At 43.8% G+C, this 22,409-nt stretch overlaps 1 protein-coding gene across 1 annotated transcript in view; it reads right to left on the reverse strand.

Moving 5' to 3' along the window:
* Positions 1-148: 148 nt before the first annotated feature.
* Positions 149-22,409, reverse strand: part of LRRC31 (leucine rich repeat containing 31) — a gene marked incomplete at both ends in the record, with an annotated part of 27,940 nt that continues 5,679 nt past the window's right edge. Inside the window, 8 exons of the mRNA XM_080821289.1 lie at positions 149-504; positions 6,611-6,778; positions 10,337-10,504; positions 13,026-13,193; positions 13,986-14,153; positions 14,386-14,553; positions 16,964-17,131; positions 18,792-18,935. Of these exons, the coding sequence (XP_080677415.1) occupies positions 149-504; positions 6,611-6,778; positions 10,337-10,504; positions 13,026-13,193; positions 13,986-14,153; positions 14,386-14,553; positions 16,964-17,131; positions 18,792-18,935 (1,508 nt within the window). The remainder of the gene's footprint in view (positions 505-6,610; positions 6,779-10,336; positions 10,505-13,025; positions 13,194-13,985; positions 14,154-14,385; positions 14,554-16,963; positions 17,132-18,791; positions 18,936-22,409) is intronic.

The following is a 22,409-nucleotide window of genomic DNA, read 5'->3' on the forward strand; positions in this document are numbered from 1 at the left end:
AAAATTGTATCTATATTAGATTATCATATACATATTTACAAAACTTTCATCAACATCAATCCTATTAAACAGCCCAAAAGCTGATACTCCTTTGATTACACTAAGATTCATTCATGCTCTTTTTCTCCTCCAGATAATGGTTTATAGCTTAGTTAAGCCTTGGGAGATCAGCTTCCTGAAACTCACCTAGGTCAAAGTGAATGCTGTGTCTGTGATCGTGGTAAAAATGTTCTAGTTCTTCCTCCTGCGAAGTAAGGAGGATCCATCTTCTCATCCCTATCTCCGTGATCTCAGAAAGTTTGGTGATAGCATTTAACAAGTGTCCAAACCATTGTCCGCAATCTCGAGAAATTGATGGCCGAAGGCTAATATCTAGCTCGGTCAGCTCTTTGAGGAACCACACATTTTGGCAGAAGATGGCCCATCCTGCATTACAGATGCCATCATTATAGCTCAGGTTGAGCTCCCGTAGCTTGGCAAGGTGACCTGTGTGTATTACCGAGGCTGGAAAATAAAGTCACACTAAATGCTAAAATACAAGAAAACTGTCTCCTGTGGCTGTTTGCCAGTTCTAAGATCAGTAATGATTGGTGATTAGAAATGATTTGTTATTAGCTAGCAGCTTTATTCGGGGCATCTGAAATCACGTTAATACCAAATCTGTTCTCTGTGCATCCCAAGTACAGCTTGAAAGTTGTTTTTTTTTTTTTTCTCTCTCTTTCCAAATCCCAACCCAAATAATATCTTTTGTGTCAAGTTCCTGCTCTTGGCCCCACTAAAGTCCCACCTCTTCCTACAGACTCCAGTTAAACGTGAGGAGTGACGGCTCTCACTAAACTGAGGACCATTTATAAATTGTCATCTTGCTGTTTAATACCGTTTAGTTGGTCACTGTTCATTCAGTCATTCTTTGTTCAGCAAGTATTTAACTGAGCACTTTTCATGGCAAAATACACGTGGGTGATTTCTAAGTCACCTTAGGGACCTCCAATTCACAGAACAGTTTTCCCTTTGAAGAGCACATATCACAGTACGACCTAAAATGGCACTTGATAATAGTTTGTGATGAAGCTAAGAAAAGATAGTAACATTAGATAGTAACTAGCATAGTTAACAAGAGTGTAACACTTGGGGGCGCCTGGGTGGCTCAGTGGGTTAAGGCTTCTGCCTTCAACTCAGGTCATGATCTTGGGGTCCTGGGATCGAGCCCCGCATCGGGCTCTCTGCTCAGCGGGGAGCCTGCTTCCCTTCCTCTCTCTCTCTGCCTGCCTCTCTGCCTACTTGTGATCTCTGTCAAATGAATAAAATCTTTAAAAAAAAAAAAAGAGTGTAACACTTGAGTAACACTCAAGATAGTAACTTGAGATAGGAGAGCTTCCCAAAGCAACCAGAGCGTGCTTCCCTTGCCAGCCAAATGCAGTGATGGACCACAGAGATCATATGAGTAGCACGGGATCTCAGAGTTGGCAGGGACCTACCCTGGAGGCACCCTCATTCAGCCTCTGGATCAATGATCAGAGATGACTCTCCCTCCAGCTTCTCTACTGGTGACCAGCCAGCTCCTGCCTGAGGCACACTTGCTGGTTGCCGCAACGGAGTGGGGTGGCTCTCAGCAGGAGAAAGCCCCCATCCTTCAGGTCCCTTTCTGCCTTCCAGTGACGTTCACTGATTGCCCTGCAGCCTGCCAGACACTTTGGCTCCTTCCTCACATCAGCCTTGTGGTGTTAGACGACAGTCTGTTCCCCTCGAATTCTCTCCCTTTAGGAGTAAATGTGTCCCGGTCGTTCTTCATGTGTCCTGGCTCCCAGAGCAAGCAGGTTGCTACATCCCCATTGCTTTCCCTTGCCCATGGTTTGGGTCCACTGTGCATTTGAAAGCTTAGCATTCCATACACTCGAGAGCGGCACTCCATTCATAGGTGTCCGTGTTGATGTGGGTCTCTTCCTCACTCTGCAACATTACTCACCATATTCTCAAGACCTAACTGTTAAAGACAATGTGCATGCTTTTCTGTTTTACAATTTTTTCTATTATGGCAATTCTAAAGGGTACAAAAAAATAGGCCAAATAGGAGCATAAACTCCCATGTCTCTGTCATTCAGATTCAACACTTACCTTCATTACAACAATCATGTTTCACCTAATCCTTCCCTTCTATTTACATATTTATTTTTTTTAGTACAGACATTCCTCCTTTTATCAAACTTCACTTCACTGTGCTTCACAGATAGTGCTTTTATTAAATTAACAAATTGAAGGTTTGGGTCAACTCTGCATCAAGCACCATTTTTCCAACAGCATTTGCTCACTCTGTCTTTGTGTCACATTTTGTAATTCTCACGATATTTGAATTTTTTCCCTAATTTGTTACGGTGATCTGTGGTAGGATTTGCTGAAAGCTCAGATGATGGTTAGCTCTTTTAAGCAAACAAGTATTTTTTTAGGGGGAGTAGGGTCATAGGGAAAGGGAGAGAGACAATCCTGGGCAGGCTCCATGCCCAGTGGGGCTCGATCCCACAACCCTGAGATCATCACCTGAGCTGAAATCACAAGCCAGATACTGAACAGACTGAGCCATCCAGGCACCCCACAATAAAGTATTTTTTAACTAAGGTACATTCTTTTTTTAGACATAATGTATTGCATGCTTAATAGACCACAATATAGTGTACACATAACTTTGTATGTATTGGGAAACCAGAAAATGTACTCGACTTGACTTTTTGCAATATTTGCTCTATTGTGGTAGTCTTGAACCAAACCCACAATATCTCTAAGATATGACTGTATTTTATTTTTATTTATCCTATAGTATTATTGACTGCATTCCTTATGCTATACTTCTCATCTGCATGACTTATTTATTAAGTTTTTATACCACTTGGTTCTCTTGATCTATTTCACCCATTTTCCACCTCCTCTGGTAACTAATGATAAGTTTGTTCTCTGCATTTAAGAGTCTGCTTTTTGTCGTTTGTTTTGCATTTTAGATTCTGCATATAAATGAAACCATATAGTATTTGTCTTTCTCTGACTTATTTCACTTAGGATTATACCCTCTAGGTCCAACCATGTTCTCGCAAATGGAGGATCTCATTCTTGGGGCACCTGGCTGGCTCAGTCTGTAGAGCATAAGACTCTGCAGAAGTTCAAGATTGTTGAGTCATTGATCCCATTGTTGGGTCATGAGTTCAAGGCCCATGTTGGGCATAAAACTTACTTTAAAAATAAATAAATAAAATGTATGTATTTAAAAAACAGATCTCATTCTTTTTTATGGTTGAGTAATATTCTTGTGTGTGTGTGTACCACTCTTTTCTACCCATTCATCTATCTGTAGACACTTAGGTTGCTTCCGTATCTTAGATATTATAATTAATGCTGGTATAAACATGGGGGGGTGTATATCTTTTCAAATTAGTGTTTTTGTTTTCTTTGGGTAAGAACCCAGTGGTAGGATTACTGGATCATGTGCTATTTCTTTTCTTTTCTTTTTAAAAGATTTTATTTATTTATTTGACAGAGAGAGATCACAAGTAGGCAGAGAGGCAGGCAGAGAGAGAGAGAGGAGGAAGCAGGTTCCCTGCCAAGGAGATAACCTGATGCGGGGCTCAATCCCAGGACCCTGGGATCATGACCTGAGCCGAAGACAGAGGCTTTAACCCTCTGAGCCACCCAGGCGCCCCTCATGTGCTATTTCTATTTTTAACTTTTTGAGGAACCTCCATATGGTTTTCCAGGGTGGCTGCACTAATTTACATTTCCACCAACTGTGTAGGAGGGTTCCTTTTCCTCCACATCCTCTCCAAGACTTGCTATTTCTTATCTTTTTGATTTTAGCCATTCTGACAGGTGTAAGATGATACTTCATATTGTTGTGGGTTTTAAGATTTTATTTTTAAGTATTCTCTATGTGCAATGTGGTGCTCAAACATACAACCCTAAGATCAAGAGTCACTCTACTTACTGAGCCAGCGAGGCCCTCCCTCATTGTGGTTTTGATTTGCATTCCCCTGATGATTAGTGATGCTGAGCATCTTTTTCTGTGTCTGGTTGGCCATCTGCATGTCATCTTTCGAAAAATGTCTCTCTGGTTCCTCTGTGCATCTTTAAATTGGATTATTTGGGGTTTTTTGGTTTTGAATTGTTTGAATTCTTTAAATATTTTGGACATTAATGCCTTACTGAATCTATCACTTGCAAATATTTTCTCCCATTCAATAAGTTGCCTTTTCATATTTTTTGGTGTTTTCCTTCATTGTGCAAAAGCTTTCCATTTTGTGTAGTCCCAAGAGTTTAATTTTGCTTTGGTTTTCCTTGCCTGAGGAGACATATCTAGAAAAATGTTGTTAAGGCCAGTGTCAAAAAGATCACTGCCTATGTTTTCTTCCATGAGTTTTATGGTTCCTGGTCTCACATTTAGGTCTCTAATCCATTCTGAGCTTCTGTGTGCGGTGTTAGAGAGTGGTCCAGTTTCATTTTTCTGCCTGTAGCTGTTCAGTTTTCCCAGCACCAGTTATCGAGAGACTGTCTTTTCCCCATTGTATATTCTTGCCTCCTTTGTTGTAGATTACTTGACCACATAAGCAAAGATTTTTTTTTTCCACCCTGGGTCTTTGCTCTGTTCCATTGATCTATGTATCTGTCTGTATCTGTGCCAGGGCCATACTGTTTAGATTACTACAACTCTGTAGTATATCTTGAAATCTGGGATTATGATGCCTCCAGTTGTGTTCTTCTTCATGATTGTTTCGGCTACTTGGGATCTTCTGTAATTCTGTACAAATTTTAGGATTATTCTAGTTCTGTGAAAAATGCTGTTGATAGTTTGATAGGGGTTACATTAAATCTGTAGATTGCTTTGGATAGTATGGACATTTAACAATATTTATTCTCCCAGCCCATGAGCATGGGGTATCTTTTCATTTGTTTATGTCACCTTCAATTTCTTTGATCAGTCTCCTATAGTTTCCAGAGTACGGGTCTTTCTCCTCCTTGGTTAAGTTACTCCTTGGTATTTTATTATTTTGGGTACAATTGTAAATGGGTTGTTTTCTCAAATTTCTCTTTCTGCTGCTTTATTATTAGGTATAGAAATGCAACAGAATTCTGCAAATTGACTTTGTATGCATCATGCATCATAGTGAAAGCTTTACTTCTCCTTACCAATTTGGATGCCTTTTATTTCCTGACTGCTGTGGCTAGGACTCCAGTACCATGTTGAATAAAAGTGGCGAGAGTGAACATCCTTCTCTTGTTCCTGACCTTAGAGAAAAACTCTCCATTTTTCACCATTAAGTATGATGTTAGCTGTAGGATTGACATAGATGACTTTTATCATATTGAGGTATATTCCCTCCAATCCCACTTTTCTGGGAGTTTTTATCACATGTGGATATTGACTCTTGTCAGATGCTTTTTTTGCATGTCCTGAGATGACTATATGATTTTTGAGATAATCATATTACTGTATTTTAAACCAAATCGCAGGCATCGTTTTAACTTACTTGTATTGTTTGAATTTTCCAATCACATGAGTATCCTAATTATTATGTTTCACTATTTTATACTTACTAGATATTTTAAACATCTGGGTAATAGGATCATAAGTTATGGAAATATTTTTGTAGTTTACTCTGAGAAACTGTTATTATTTATAAAAGAAAAAAAGCTACAAGTGATTAAGTATTCTTAAAGAACATTTGTTAAAATAATCCAAGCAATATAAAAGTGGCAATGGCTAACCAGGTATAGTAAAACTTGTTATACACAAAAAAAATTTTGGAGGGGTCCTCATCACTTAAGAGATCTGGGGGCGGATGGCTGCGTGGTCCTGGGGATGTGGGCACAAGGGTAGAGGAGAGACACAGATGTACTCTCCAATTCATTGTTTCCCAATGGGAAGTGGACATAACAGAGGCAATTTTAGGGGAGATTTGGGAAAGGTATTATATTATATACCCTGGAATCCTGCAGTGCAAAACTTATTCCTTATTCAACTCTCTTTCCATCTTTCTAAATTGACATGGAGAAAGCATCAGATTGATGCTCTTAAAGACCTCTCTTCCCCTTTTTCTAACAGAGAGAGGATGAACCTCTATTCAAAGCCTTCACCTGGCAACAGTGTACTAATGTCTATGCGAGGTGATTCCCGTATCTCAGTTATGGTGATGATGAGTTTCCTGTTTAAATAAAAGCATTTAGGTTAAAGACTCAGTATAAAGGAAAAATTAAGTAACAGTGCGGGTACCACGTGGACAGGGCAAACTTTGTGAAGGCAGGCTGGAGGGAACTGAAGTTTGAATAAGAGACCAGGACAGTCCTTCCCCTCCCTGTGCGCGGAAGGCAGGGAGCAGAAGCTGAAACGCCCCACCACCATGTCTATGCCCATCTGTCCCTTTGTGAAACGCCCTCCTCTATCTTCCTGGCTTGGGAATTGCCCTTATTGGTTTCCACCAGCTCTCTCCTAAGCAGATGTCCAAGAGAAAGAAGGGAAGGGGCAAAGAGGGTCCACCACAGGCCTGGCCTGGCTCCCTGCCACCCTTCCCCTGCAGTGCAGGTGCACTGGGCTCTGAGGGCCAGGACTGCTGTGGGACCAGTGGATACCAACCCAGGAGAGCCACGTCCTCCGTCACCAGGCCACAGCTGCTCAGTCTCAGCACGCGGAGGGACGCTAAGAACTTCAGTGTTTCCAGAAGCAGCTTCAGGTTGCCACCAATACATTTATTCCAAGAGAGGTCGAATATTTCCAGAGCAGGGAGGTAAGCAGAGGCTTCAGCTAAAATTGATAACAGAACAGCAATCCTTTAGGCTTCCCTCTCTGCAACTGAGGAACCTGGGGCAATATAGTAATGTAACTGAGATAAGAAAGTTACAGCAACTGTTGTCTTCTGCCCAAAATTCATGACCACAACTTATGCTGTCTATTTTTATTTGGGAGAAATGTTGGAAATTTAGAAAAGTAAGACTTGATTAAATGGAATTCACTATCAACTGGGATTTTTCTCCTTTAGTTCCCATCTAGGAAGGAGAAAGCAACAGAGGATTTGGACAGCTAGTTGAGATTTCCAGAGCACGTCCTTGTTTTACATATTCTTGTGTTCAGTCACGGCAGAAGTTCAGAAATGCGGCCAAGCCTCCTCAGGACTCTGAAGCACCCAAATGTGTTTGTGTCGACCTCCCTGCAGTTTCAGAGATGAGGAAGAGAACTAGTGGATTTGGGAGAGATTTTAAAATGAGGTTCAAAAATGTTCTACTTAATTCTCAGCTGCCCCTAGTGTTGAAATTAACCCAAACAACTATTCCTAAGATATAGTTAATTATACTTTAATTCCACTCTTCTTTCTAAAGAATAACAGGTGTCAAGGGGCAAGTATATATCCTTTTATGATATCTAATAAGAAAATCCCTCCCACCTGCATGGTACAGAGACCTATCAATAAGAAATGGAACTTTTTCTTCTAAAAGTGTTGTGGAGAATTATATGTTTACTTGACTTCTTTATTTTGGAAGCCAGGGGGAGAGAACATGAGAATGTAAGGAGGGGAGGGGCAGAAGGCAGGGGGGAGAGAGAATCTTAAGCAGGCTCCACGCCGGCATGGAGCCTGACACAGGGCTCAATCTCATGACCCTGAGATCATGACCTAAGCCAAAAAGATACAGAGGCTCCTCATTTAGGTAAGAGATGGTGTCTTAACAGGGAGCCTTTATGCTGAAACCTGAAGTCAGAGCTCCCCAGGAAAGAGAAGGAGGCTGGTGGGGGTGGGGGGCATTCCATCCAGAGAAGAGGAAGGCCTGGAGACAAGGGAGAGCTCAGTGACAGGAAGGAACCAAAAGAAACCAGCTGAGTCTGGTTCAGGGAGCAAGGGGGAGACTGGCCAGAGGCCCGAGGTACTAGGGCCAGATCACTGGGGCCTCTTAGACCCCGTGAAGGATGTGGGTTTTAACAGAGGTGCTGTGGGCTGCCATTGTGTCTTTTTAAATTGGGTAGTGGTGAGATCTAATTTACTTTGTAAATGAAATTTATAGTTTCTCTCCCCATAATAATATTAACAACTAACATTCACTGAGCATTTACAATATGCCAGGCACCTTTCCAAGGACTTTACATGTATCAACACATTTAATTTTTTTTTAAAGATATTTATTTATTTATTTATTTGAGAGAGAGAGAGAAAGAGAGAGAGCGAGTGCGCACAAGCAGGGGGCAGAGCAGGCAGAGGGAGAAGTAGGCTCCCTGCTGGGTTAGGGGCCCGATGCGGGACTCAATCCTAGGACCCTAGGATCATGACCTGAGCCAAAGGCAGCCACTTAACTGACGGAGCCATCCAGGCATCCCAACACATGTAATTCTTACAACCCCATGAAGTATGTACTATTATTCCATTTTACATTTTACAGACAAGGAGACTGAAACACAGAGATGTTAACTATCTCAGGTCACAAGAGCTAGAGCCAGAATTTTATTTTAGGCAGCCTAATCCCAAGTGCTTTGAAGCCAGAAAATGTACCACATATTCCCCCACAAAATAATTGCAGTTAATTTTCTGGAGTTTACAGCCTCCTCCCCTAGGCACAACTCTAGACTGACTCTCTGACTCAGGTTAAGAACTCCAGATCTGCTATTTTGCCCATCCAGACATGGGGACAAGGAGATGAGCGATGCTGGGAGAGGGATGGGCACAGTTCACAGCAAGAACCAAATCTATGTGGGCCGAACAAAGTACTGGGCTGAAAGGCCTCAAGCGTGCCCTAAATGTAGAGGTCTTAGAATTTGGGGTGAATTACATGCATTCATTTCTGTTAACAGACATTAATAAATAACTTATTTTGTTACTAGAATATGTTTATTTCATTAGTTGTAACTCCTGTCTAGTCCATGGTACAATTCATTTTTCTAGAAATGTCAACGGACATAGAACCCTTGGGGGCCAGAGAGAAGGACTCTGTTTTCCTCCTTGTCCAGGAAGCACCGCAGTGCAAGCTCTCTAGTCCGTGCGTGTGTGCAGAGCAAGAGTTAACCGGCCAGGCCTGAGGCTGCCACCCCCTAAAGACTTCCTGGCAAGGCTGGCCGGCGTGCGGGCACTTGTAGTTGGATGTGTTCCACCCCTTCCTCACCTAATAAGAGTGGCTCGCGGCGCCTCCCCTGTGTCTGCAAATTCTATGACTTATGCCGAACACCAGCTTTCCTTCTGTGCTCTGGAATTCCGATATGTGCCAGTAGAGGGCGCCTGCGTGCTCACCCCCCGCAATAAATCCAGCCCTGGATGGAAGGTTCAGGTGAGCTTCCGTGGAAGGCATCACTTCACATGTGTTGTCAGAAGCTGGTGGGCGAAGGAAGCGTGTCCTGTGTGACTCCACAGATGGAGGGCTCTTGGAAGCTTGTACTTGGTTTCCTCTTTGTGCCACATGCCTTTCCCTTTGCCAATTTTGCCTTGTACCCTTCTGTTGTAATAAATCCCAACAGTGAATCCAACTCTAGGCTGAGACCTGTGAGTCCTCCTAGTGAATCACTGAACCTAAAGGTGGCGTTGGGGACCCCCATCCGGCAATGTATGCCCAAAGTGCTCTGCCTGGGTGGCGGATTCTGCAGAATGATGCCAAGTGACTTTGCCTCAAAGTATCTCCCTCTAGGGGTGCCTGGGTGGCTCAGTTGTTAAGTGTCTGCCTTCAGTTTGGGTCATGATCCCAGGGTCCTGGGATCGAGCCTCACATCAGGATCTCTGCTCTGTGGGAAGCCTGTTTCTCCCTCTCCCACTCCCCCTGCTTGTGTTCCCTCTCTCTCACTGTCTTTCTCTCTGTCAAATAAATAAATAAAATCTTAAAAAAGTATCTCCCTCTATCTTGCAGACAATGTTCTTGCCCCCAAAGAGGCAGACATTCCAGATTCTGTAGACCCTTGATCTAGGCCAGACAGTATTTATGACCTTTAAGCAGGCCCAGATTCCTAGAGAGGGCAACGAATTCTGTTGGAAAGTGGGTGCTGGGCCGTCAACTAGACTCACACACCAGGAATTGCCTCACTTTCCCCATCAGACTCCCAGCAATCCAGTTTATATTGGCACCTCGGTGAAATCCCAAGTTACCATGGATATGGACCTCCAGAGTTGGCTATGTACACTTTAGATTTTAAAAATGTTAAATTTGCGAATCAGCCAGAATCATTCATCTGGCCTTCAGAAAGCCACTTTTAAGAGAAACATTTCCTGAAAAGAAGACAAATTATTCATTCACAGCCTTGCCTCTGGCAGAGGCTTGCCATGAGAGTCCTATGTAGGGAGTATGTGTTCTCAGGTGTTACTGTACATGCTTGCAGGGATCTGGGGAATTCTCTTACCCAGGGCGGTAAAAGTCTCACTCTCCAGAGCACAGCTGTTGATGAGTAAGGACTTCAGTGCTGGTAAAAATCGGAGCCGGCTGAGGAGGTTTTCGGAAGAGCTGCCCATCTTCTTGTTGGCAGATAAATCCAACTCTTGAAGACTGGAGAGTAAAGGGATTACCTGGGCTGTGGAAATGTCAGCAGTGACATGTTTTAGGCACCATCTCACGAAGAGTCTGCTGGATATTTGGGTCCCAGAGTCCCACAGTCTCCCTCGCTTATGCACACGCACACCAGCCACACTCCCCAGTGTGCAGGGCTCTCGCCAGGCTAGGAGCAAAGACCTTGGAGACAGAACTGGGTTCTAATCCTGCCTCTGCTGCTAAAGAACTGTGTGATTTCAGGAAAGTTACTTAACTTCTCTGAACCTCAGTTATTGCCATAGTAATAACGACAACAGAACTTCACAGGGTCACTGGGAAGATGAGACGACTCGGTACATGTCAGTACGCTATCTCTGTATCTCTGTGGGGCTGCCTCACCTTTGCAGAGCCTTCCAGGGCCCCCTAAGCCACAGAAGCCCTTGGTCACTATTATGTCACCCTATTCATTTTTGCTTATCTGTTTTTCTGTCCTCCCTCAGTGAAAATGAGCTTATCTGTAGGGCCTGCTTCCTCCCCAGAGTGTGCAGAAGAATCTAGAACACTGGAGGCACAGATGTTTGTGGAAGGAGGGAAGGAGGATGGGAAGGAAAGGCAGGCAGGCAGGTGGGATCCCAACAGATGTCACAGTGTCTTCCTCTTCGCTGTGTGGGCGGTTGATTCCTGTCCCTACCGGATGGAGGCTCCCGGACTGTGAATTTCCCTTAGCCCATGGCACAGTGCCTTGTACAACTAGATGATTTGAATCAAAAGTTGTTGGCTAAACAACCCGTAATTCCATTTCTTTGGAGCATCTAGAATGATCAGATAAAAGAATGGTGAGTTATTTAACCTCCTAAGGTATAAATGGAATGTATTTTCATTTCCATCTCTTCCAAATTAGACAGTAGGAGAACGATGCAATTTGCTACAGTTCTTATATAATCATTAGCTTTCCAGGGCTGTTTACTCGTGCTGGTGGCAGTGAGCCTGGTAAGAGAAGCAGATCCCCTGTTATGCTAGCGGTAACAACTGAGGTCCCTCTAGCCCTGGAACCTTCTTCTGAGTAAGACGACCAGAGGTGATATTCATTTCATTTGGCTGTATCAAGGAAAATTCATTCTTTGGAATCTGGCTGCTGATAATTCAGGGGTATCTCCTCCAGGTATGACGCTCAGAAGCAAAGGGGATGGTGATACCCCATACGCCCCACCTGGAGCTCAGAAACAGATTTGTTTTGTTCCTTTAAAATCTTTATGAAAGCCTTGAACTTTTCTCCATTTTCCAAATTGAGGCATGAGCCCCAAATGTAATTTAGCAGGTCTAAAATATAGATGTTGGATCTAAAAACCTGTTTTAGTCTTTTCCTTCCCAAACTGTACTAAAGAAAGCCAAAAAATTCTTTTTATTCTTGTTTTCTTTTTTTTTAATGCTTTTTTTTTAAAGATTTAATTTGTTTATTTGAGAGAGTGAGAGAGAATGAGAGCAAGTGAGCATGAGAGGGGGAAGGTCAGAGGGAGAAGCAGACCCCTCCCGCTGAGCAGGGAGCCCGATGCAGGACTCGATCCCAGGACTCCAGGACTGTGACCTGAGCTGAAGGCAGTTGCTCAACCAACTGAGCCACCCAGGTACCCTTATTCTTGTTTTCAGTTGATTCATTCATTCGATCATATTCAACAAGCATTTCCTGGTGCTAATTCTGTGCCAGCCCCCTGTACCTAATGAAGGAGAGACGCAGAAGGGGCTCCCAACACAGGAGGGGCCGTGATCTGGAGAAAGAGTAAGGACAAAGGCCCCGGGACAGGAGGTCAGCACAGAAAAGTGGCTGGGGTAGAATCGAGGAGGGGAAGGCTAGGCAACAAAGTCAGAACGACAGAGGAGGAACAGGGAGACCACTTGGACTCGCGGTAGTCTGGGCACAAGATGACAGTGGCCTGAACCAGCCTGGTCAAGTCTAGACGGTAAGCTGTGATGAGATCCTGCAGGTGTTTTGGAAGTTTACTGTGGCCACAGATGGAATAAACTCCTTAATGGCAAGGCTGCGCTTGGCGCTGTTTGTTATGGGAAATTGCATTTATATATTATGTGTTATAATTACAGGATTATGTCTACAGTGGAAAGCCAGTGTAGGCACCTAAAGTTATAATGTACACCGGTGATGCACCACCCTAAATTCTTGTGTAATTTCACTGTATCTAAGGGGCTTAACTTCAGTTGTTAGTCAGAAAGCCGCAGTGCCCTTTTTTGGGCCTTCTCTCTACATCCCTGTTTGAAACAAACTTTGTAACTAACAGAGTCATTTCTAAACAGTAACATATATTCAAAATTTTCTTCACCAAGTGCCACATCCATCATTTACAAACGTGTATAGGAGGAATTTAGATTCACTCATATTTACTGGACACATAATATATGGCAAATAAAATATTGGGGCATTCAAAGAACTTTTATGATTTGGTGCTTTTGGTAAGTTTAAGTAAGTTTAAGGGGACACCTCAAATTTGCCAAGTTCTAAACATACACTGAGGTTCCAAAAGTCCTTCCTTGACTCTATTGTTCACACTTACTCAGCGATGCCACGTCATTGGCCGTGAGCGAGCACTGGTGAAGATCCAAAACTTCTAGATGCTCCAACATGACCAGCGGAGCTGATGAGTCTTCAAAACCTCCACCCAGCTCCCTGTTGCAGGAAAGGTCTAATTTCTTCAGTCCACCTAAATACCTAAAAGCAGCATCTAAAAGAGAAAATCGAAAGTCCCATTTTGACAAGGTAGAAGGTGGAAGGCAGGTGCAGGGCAGGCAAGGGGGCAGGTGTGTAGAAGGGAGACGGTGAAAATACACCGGGTTGAGAAAAGCCAAGATGGGGGAAGAACTTTAGACTTCCTACCATCTGGCCCTCTCTGGACTTGACAGTGGCTTCAAACACCCCCCCAAAACCACCCCCCCCAACAACACCCCATGATCTGCGTTGACTGCCAATGGCTTCAGTGGAACCCTGCAATGGCTCGTCCTCGTCCTCCTACACTGGCGCATTGGCATTTCACAGAATTCTAGACTTACTCAAACTGCCAGTGAAAAGGATATTATAGGCTCTGTAAGTCGAAGGGGAACACAAAATTTCATGTCATGTTCTCCCTACAGATGCCACTGAAGCTTTCTTTTTATCAGTACGAATTCCTTCCTACTACCGAGCATAAAATAATGTTGACATTTTCAAAAGTAAGAGAAAAATGGAGAGCTTTCTTAGCACATAACTTTTCTTTTGCCCAGTGTCTATCTCAAACCCGGAATATCCTGGCCTTTTCAGAGGCAGCGATTTTGAGAGATTATCTTTAGACTCATGAAAGTATATGCTTATTGTAAAAGAGTTAGAAAAGAATAAAACAAAGAAGATTTAAATTACCTATAATCTCATGCCTCAACATAACCGCTGTGTATATTTAGTTGAATTTCCTAACAGCTTAAAAAAATTAAATATAAACTAGAATTATGTATGTACAGAAAAATCCCAGTCATTGCTAACTCACCCAGCAGTTTGACACTCTCTTGTGATAGCCCACAGGAGTGTAACTTCAGTGCTTTCAGATTTGAGGTACTTCTTAATCCTTGAGCAATACTGTTCAGACTGGCACCGATATTTCTGTTAAGGGAAAGGTCAAGGACTTCGAGATTTTGCATCATGGGTAGCAACTGACCTAGAGGGAAGTGAATCCAAATGAGAAGAGAAACTCAATAAAAAAGCAGGGTGTGAATGTTGGGGCAGGATGGGGAGGGCAGCCTCATGTGATCCCGGGGGTACAGTGAGCCCCTCTTCCAATTCAGGCAAGATAAAACACAGCCAACTTTGACCCTTTGACCCTCAGATTGCCTGCTCGTGGGCATCTTCACATTTATTTTCTGGGAAGGACCCTTCCAAATTCCACTTACCTACAAATGCCCCATCTTCAGATGTGAGGTCACAATCCACAAGCTCAAGCGTTTGTATCTTGCTCCCTTCTTGGAACTTCTGGAGGGTCAGAGGCAAGTTCCCCCCCACTTCACTGTTCCAGGACAAGTTCAGCTCCTGCAGGTCAGTTATGCCCCCGAGTGCTTCTCCTGTTACAAAACAGCCCAAAGATTGGGTCGATTGCTAATCTGCAAAGCAGGGAGTCTGCCTCAAAATCAGCTCAAGTGTTATTTATGGGATGATAATGGCTGAGCCAGGGACTGGTCAGGTGCCAAAGAACAGAGTAGACCCAGTTCTTGCCCAGTCCCAGCAGGCTGAGCCCCTGTATTTAGAGGCTCAGCAATTCTAGTCCCTCCAAGGTTCAGAAGCTGTGCCTCTGTACAAAAATCATTGTCCAGAAAACCCCACCTGTCAGTAGGTGGTTTTGTGGAGTCGGTTTTGTGGTAGTAAATACATGTACTATTCCAACTGCTTTCTCTCGTCCACCTTGTCTGGGGTCAGCATCACTGGGAAGCTGGACCAGAGGATGAGGAGAGGCCAAGCAGGGCACCCACCATCCCGGGGGCAAAGCTCACTTAGACATCAAGAATATACAACTGAACCGAGCCCTAGAGAGAACCAGTAATAAAGCACAAGATGCTAGCAACTCATAACAGCCATGCAGCCCTGGAGAGTGGAGGAGGGTGCAGTGAGAAAAGGGTGGAAAGCATCTGAGGGCTGGAATGGAGGCTGGGAGAGAGCAGGGAAGTGACCAGGGAAATCAGCCTTAGGAATGACTTCCACTGTCCTGGGTAGAACAGGGCAGAGAGGCACACACATGGAAAATGCACTTCCTTGATTGCGGAGTCAATCTCAACACCGAATGTTTAAGAGTAATGGAAAGTCCCCTGTGTCTAGAAGCCTCTCCTCCACGGTCCACTACTGGCCTTGGACTTCAGCCGCTGGCCGTTCTTTGTGTGGACTGAGGTTTTGGGAGTCCAGGAACCTCATGTTAAAATGCATGTTCTCTCAGCCCAGGTGCCATTTTGTGTGCCATCACCAGTCAGCTAGGGTGGCTTTCTATAGTCCAGAAGCCCTCCTCAGCATCAGGGACAGAGAGTGCACGACTGATCAGCCATGTCTGCTGTGCACATGGTACGGGGGAGCCATCATCGATCATCCTACACTCAGTAATTGTAACAGGTATAATAATATTGGGATGCCCCCTGATTTATGGTCTCTTTTCATTAAACCATTTATTCGCCCTGTACCCCATCAGCCATCAATACTAAGGAAGGTCCCTTCTGATGGGAGAAGATGCAGAAGCCTTCCAGAGAGGAGGAGTCTGGGAGAAGGAATGGGTTACAAAACATCATGGCAACAAGGATGGAGGCTCTCTCCTGAACCAGGTAAGTTTGGAATGAGTTCCAGGGCAGAAATTCCCATTTCCTCACTTCTTAAGGTTGGAAGATCATGAACAAAATTTAGATGAATCACAGAAAATAGAGAAACTACATTTTCTTTTCACCCCTGAGTAGCAGTGAGTTAAATTTGCAGTCTGCTACATAATAATCAGCTGCTAACCAGTGGGGCTCAACTCATCGCATCAAACCACTGAAAGTTAATTTCGAATGAGGGAGTACTGAAAGGAGGACCTCTCCATTACTGAGCATGTACTATGTGCCAGGCACGTAGTAAGTGCTTCACAGAAATTATTTAATCCTCAAAATAGTTTTTTGAGGTAGATATCCAACCCATTTCAGAGATAAGAAAGCTGAGGCTTAGGAAGTTTAAATAATTGTCCATGGTCACAAGACTAGTTAGACGCGGGGCTAGAATGTGAACTAACACTTGGCCACTTATGTGGTGTTTCTCCTCAGCTACAGGAAGGGTGGGCCAGGGGGCGTCAACTGACCCTGATTTTCTACAGAGGGATTAGAGAGAGGACATTTGACATGAACTGTGTTGTTTTTACAGAGATCTTTGCAGAGATGTAAATGATCAAAATATGTCACTGAAATAAGAAACTTCAGACCAAAGGAATATTTAAAGATCTGAATGGCATCTGAAACCAGCAAGGATCGTATAAAGAGTTGGGTTAATAACATGACAAATTTTATCCTATATTCTATGTTCAGTATATAAATTAACTTAATTGAGGTCCTAGTTCTATTTAAACCATTGCTTTTAGTTTAAAAATATTGTTTTGATCCATTTTTTAAGATGGGAATGGAAAAATAGAAGAGATTATTTTGGGATCGGAAAATAATCATTATCTACCCCAACGCCTCAATTTTATAGACAATTAGCAGACTGAGAGTAAGCAAATTTGACAAACTATCTCCATTTAAATTCCATGAGAGCAGGTGTCTTTCTGGCCAGGCTTGTTCCCTACTCTGTCCTGGGGCTTACTACAGTGCTAGTAGGTACAGGCTGCGTAGCTTTTTAGAAGTTTTGCAAGTGCTAGCATGGCATTCCATCATCCAGGCGCTCTCATTCAAGAGCACCTGGAGGGCGGGGGTGACCCAGGGATTTGCCCTTGACACTTCAGAGCCGCTTCCAGTGAAACACTGACCATACCCAGGGCTTGCACATCATCCGTGGTAAGTCTGCAGCTTCCCAGCCTCAGGATTTTTAACTTGCTGAGGAGATGCAGGTGCTGTGTGACTGAATGGAGGTTTCCGCCTACAGAATCATTCCAGGAAATATCCAGTTTTTCCAAGTCTGGGAGAAGAGGCAGCAAAGCAACTGGAAATGAACAAGAGGATATACAGATTTGCATACGTAACTGCACGAAGGAGCGGTGGCGGCCATACTGGCTTTCAGCAAAGCAGGGGTCCCTCAGCCATGCAATTGGGAAGAATGACTTTTGTATTTCCTATTTCCTAGGATATTACCTATTTCTGCCAAATAAATGCACTCCAAAAATGTAGCAGTATCTCCATAAGATTTCATAGGAGCTCCTTTATTGTAGCAGAAATGGTAATTCTACTGTTACTGCCACTGCCGCTGTGATATGTATACTAGTCCTTTATTTTGCAAAAATAATTCCTCACCCCTTCATCCTATCAGATCCTCGGGCTGAAAGCTGGAGGACTGTTCTGTTGGCCAGGATTGCCGAGATTGGGGGTACATGTTACCCCTTCTTTTAGATCATGATTTCCTGGGTATCACCACCTTAGAAAGCTCCCATTATATTTAAATAGACCAACATGTGGAGGTTTAGACAGGCACAAAGCCTGACCGGAACCTTGTCTGAGTATCTGCCATTGCCCATTAACAGCGACCTTACTGTCTGTGATAAAGATTCGCTAAGGCCATCTTTATGTCCTGAAGCGATGAGACTCAAGAGTGGAAATGCCAACCTGGAGCAGGCGAAGAATCTTCGAGTATTTGCTTTTAAATACCTATCTTGAAGGTTCAGGGCAGCAGTCAGAAGTAGCAAGCCGAGCTCTTACAGTTTTAGGCACAGCAGCGTCCAATATTCTGAGTGAAATTTATATTTTGCTTTTTGTTTTTCTACTACTCTTCAATTTCAACTTGTTCACCAAAATTCTAACTTTATCAAGCAGAGACGTCTATTGAACACATGAAGAAGGAAAAAAAATTAAAAACAAGATGCTGGGGCCCGCTCTCCGAGACTCCAGGTCAGTGGTCTGGGTTGAACTCAAGTGAACACAAACTCTGCTAGTGATTCTAGCACACACGGGCATCTGGAAACACAGACATGGATAGGGTTCTCGCTGAAGAGATGTCCAAAATGTAATGGCATGGATTCTCGTTAAAATGGTCAAGGATGGACTCACCATCCAGTTCTTTTGATACCTCTGTGCTGGGAGACACAACTAGTTTGAGGGAAGGCTGGACTTAAGGTCTCTGAGAAAAAGGGAAAAGAAAGGTGGTCATAGTTGTGTGGGGAGGGGCACCTTCGCAACCAGACAGCTGCTTCCGTGGGGCAGGTGCGGCTTACGCTGCTGAGCACGCAGGTTGTGAGCAATGACTGCTGGCGTTTCCTCTCTTACCCCACAAATAACTGAGCACAACACCCCTTTACGCACCCGGCAGGGCTCGGGCTTCACGGACGGGCTGCACGAGTTTATATCTCATGCTGTGGGCAAGACAAATGTTTTTCAGGGAGTACGGAGCCATCAGTAGGGGCGGTGAAATGCTCAGGGAGAACAGACAGACTAAGGAACCTTCCTCCTACGCTCGGCTCAAATCTTTGAAGCTTGAGGAAGGATCAATTAACTTGTTTAAAAAAAGAAAAATAGTGGTGCAGCTGCTACTCCCGAGTTGTCTGGGGCCACCCTGAGACCCAGGGTTGCCAGGTGAGTAATGAGCGTGTTTTGCCCGCCCATGGCAACCCGAGGGCTCCCGTGGCCCTCCGTGCGCGCCAGCTGCTACAGACCCGCTTCCCTCAAGTCGGCCGCCGTCAGCCTGCAGTTGTTCAGATCTAGACACTTGTCCACGGCCGTTCTGCCCAGCTTCTGCAGGAACTGCTCCTTTCCCTCCATGCTGGGTCCCCCTTCCATTTCTGAAGTGAGAGGCTGAGCTACATGGTGAGAATAAAGAAGAACGTGCCGTTAGTGAGACCGTGGTAACGATGCACAGTGATGGCAATAAGACGAGTCAACGGACTGACTAACAACAGTCCTGAGCAAACCTCCGCCCAGAAGGGAAGCGCTTAGCGGAGACAGAACTTCACCACTGTCCTGCCTCCAGGTGCTGGACACTGATCACTGCAGTGACCCTCTTCCGGCAAGGAAACTGAGGACTCAGGGGCTTTCCCTTCACGGCCTGACAGGGGCTTGTCAGCATGTGGACACGGTTGTCTTCCTGGGCGAAGTGGCGAACTTGTTAGCACAGCCTTTAAGCTAAATGCTGCTGAGGGTCGCACAGCCTGGTGCACGCCGGGTGGGGAATACAGGTATTTTTTTTTTAATTTTTTTATTTTAATAAACATATAATGTATTTTTATCCCCAGGGGTACAGGTTTGTGAATCGTCAGGTTTACACATTTCACAGCACTCATCATAGTCCATACCCTCCCCAATGTCCATTTCCCCACCACCCTCTCCCATCCCCCCTCCCCCCCGCAACCCTCAGTCTGTTTCTTGAGATTGAGTCTTTTATGGTTTGTCTCTCTCCCAATCCCATCTCTTCATTTTTTCTTTTCCTACCTCCCCCCAACCCCCCCCGCCTTGCATCTCCACTTCCTCATATCAAAGAGATCATATGATAGTTGTCTTTCTCCGATTGACTTATTTCGCTAAGCATGATACCCTCTAGTTCCATCCACGTCGTCGCAAATGGCAAGATTTCATGTCTTTTGGTGGCTGCATAGTATTCCATTGTGTATATATACCACATCTTCTTTATCCATTCATCTGTTGATGGACATCTAGGCTCTTTCCACAGTTTGGCTATTGTGGACATTGCTGCTATAAACATTCGGGTGCACGTGCCCCTTCGGAGCACCACGTTTGTATCTTTAGAATATATACCCAGGAGTGCAATTGCTGGGTTGTAGGGTAGCTCTATTTTCAGTTTTTTGAGGAACCTCCACACTGTTTTCCAGAGTGATTGCACCAGCTTGCAGGGAATACAGGTATTTGACCAAACAGGTGAGGAAAGGGAAGCATTGCAGTCACCTGGCCTCACCCGCCTGGAGCTTCGTTGGCTACGGGAGCCAACGAAACGCGGCTCCTAGACCATTCAATTGACAGATCCAGAGGGCAGAGTGGCTGGGAGAGCTTTTCTCTACCCCTGCCAGAGAATACACCCAGAAAGCCTCATTTGTCCTTCTTGCTGAGAGAGACGACTTATGTGGCCCCCTTATCAAGTTCCTCTGTACTAATGCTGGGCTAATGCGAACATTAAGCTAAGAAAAGCTTTAATTTCACTGAACGCCTATTATGTCCCAATATGTGTCAGCATTTAAGACACATATAAAACACATCATACTTTTGTAAGGAAAAACAAATATGCAGGTACTGACAGTGACTTTAAGGAGGTTTTGTAGATGAAAATGTACAATTTTAAAACATAAAAAGAGCATACTGGAATCCATAATGAAAGTGTAAGTTCCAAATATGCAGTGATACTCTTCTAACCCTTACGAAGTATAAAACCACATAGCTAAAGAGAAATATATTGGTACCAGTGAAAATTAATAGTAGGATTTCAGTAGTGATCAGCCTAGATTTAAATATTAGGAGAGGAACACAAACTCTACTTCTCCTCTGCAGTGTGTTTGCTGGCTGGCTATGATTTTTTATTAACACATAATGTATTATTTGTTTCAGGGGTACAGGTCTGTGAATCATCAGTCTTACACAATTTACAGCACTCACCATAGTACATACCCTCCCCAATGTTCCTCATTCACTGGCTGGCTTTTTTTTTTTTTTTTAAGGCAACTTGAATTTTATTTTATTTATTTTTATTAACATATAATGTATTATTTGCTTCAGGGGTACAGGTCTGTGAATCATCAGGCTTACGCAATTCACAGCACTCACCATAGTACATACCCTCCCCAATGTCCATCATCCAGCCACTCTATCCCCCCTCCACCCTCCAGCAACCCTATGTATGTTTTGTGAGATTAAGAGTTTCTTATGGTTTGTCTCCCTCCCAATCCCATCTTGTTTCATTTTTTCCCTCCTTACCCCCTAAGACTCCTTGCCCTGCCTCCCAAATTCCTCGTATGAGGGAGATCATATGATAATTGTCTTTCTCTGACTTATTCTGCTTAGCCTGATACCCTCTAGTTCATCCACATCATTGCAAATGGCAAGATTTCATTTCTTTTGATGGCTGCATAGTATTCCATTGTGTATATATGTCACATCTTCTTTATCCATTCATCTGTTGATGGACATCTAGGTTCTTTCCATAGTTTGGCTATTGTGGACATTGCTGCTATAAACATTTGGGTGCACGTGCCCCTTCAGATCACTACATTTGTATCTTTAGGGTAAATACCCAGTAGCGCGATTCCTGGGTCATAAGGTAGCTCTATTTTCAACTTTTTGAGGAACCTCCATGCTGTTTTCCAGAGTGGTTTCACCAGCTTGCATTCCCACCAACAGCGTAGGAAGGTTCCCCTTTCTCCTCATCCTCACCAACATCTGTTGTTTCCTGACTTGTTAATTTTAGCCATTCTGACTGGTGTGAGGTGGTATCTCACTGTGGTTCTGATTTGTATTTCCCTGATGCTGAGTGACATTGAGCACTTTTTCATATGTCTGTTGGCCATTTGGATGTCTTCTTTGCAGAAATGTCTGTTCATGTCTTCTGCCCTTTTCTTGACTGGATTATTTGTTCTTTGGGTGTGAGTTTGATAAGTTCTTTATAGATTTTGGATACTAGCCTTTTATCTGATATGTCATTTATAAATATCTTCACCCATTCTGTCAGTTGTCTTTTGGTGTTGTTGACTGTTTCTTTTGCTGTGCAAAAGCTTTTGATCTTGATGAAGTCCCAAGAGTTCATTTTTGTCCTTGCTTCCCTTGCCTTTGGCGATGTTTCTAGGTAGAAGTTGCTGTGGCTGAGGTTGAAGAGGTCACTGCCTGTGTTCTCCTCAAGGATTTTGATGAATTCCTTTCTCACATTCAAGTCTTTCATCCATTTTGAGTCTATTTTGTGTGTAGTATAAGGAAATGGTCCAGTTTCATTCTTCTGCGTGTGGCTATCCAATTTTCCCAACACCATTTGCTGAAGAGACTGTCTTTCTTCCACTGGACATTCTTTCCTGCTTTGTCGAAGATTAGTTGACCATAGAGTTGAGGGTCCATTTCTGGGCTCTCTATTCTGTTCCACTGGTCTATGTGTCAGTTTTTGTGCCAGTACCATGCTGTCTTGATGATTACAGATTTGTAATAGAGCTTGAAGTCTGGAATCATGCTGCTGCCAACTTCGGTTTTCTTTTTCAACATTCCTCTGGCTATTTGGGGTCTTTTCTGGTTCCATACAAATTTTAGAATTATTTGTTCCATTTCTTTGAAAAAATTGGTGGCATTTT

The sequence above is a fragment of the Martes martes genome (assembly GCF_963455335.1).
Source record: "Martes martes genome assembly, chromosome: 1".
NCBI lineage: Eukaryota > Metazoa > Chordata > Mammalia > Carnivora > Mustelidae > Martes > Martes martes.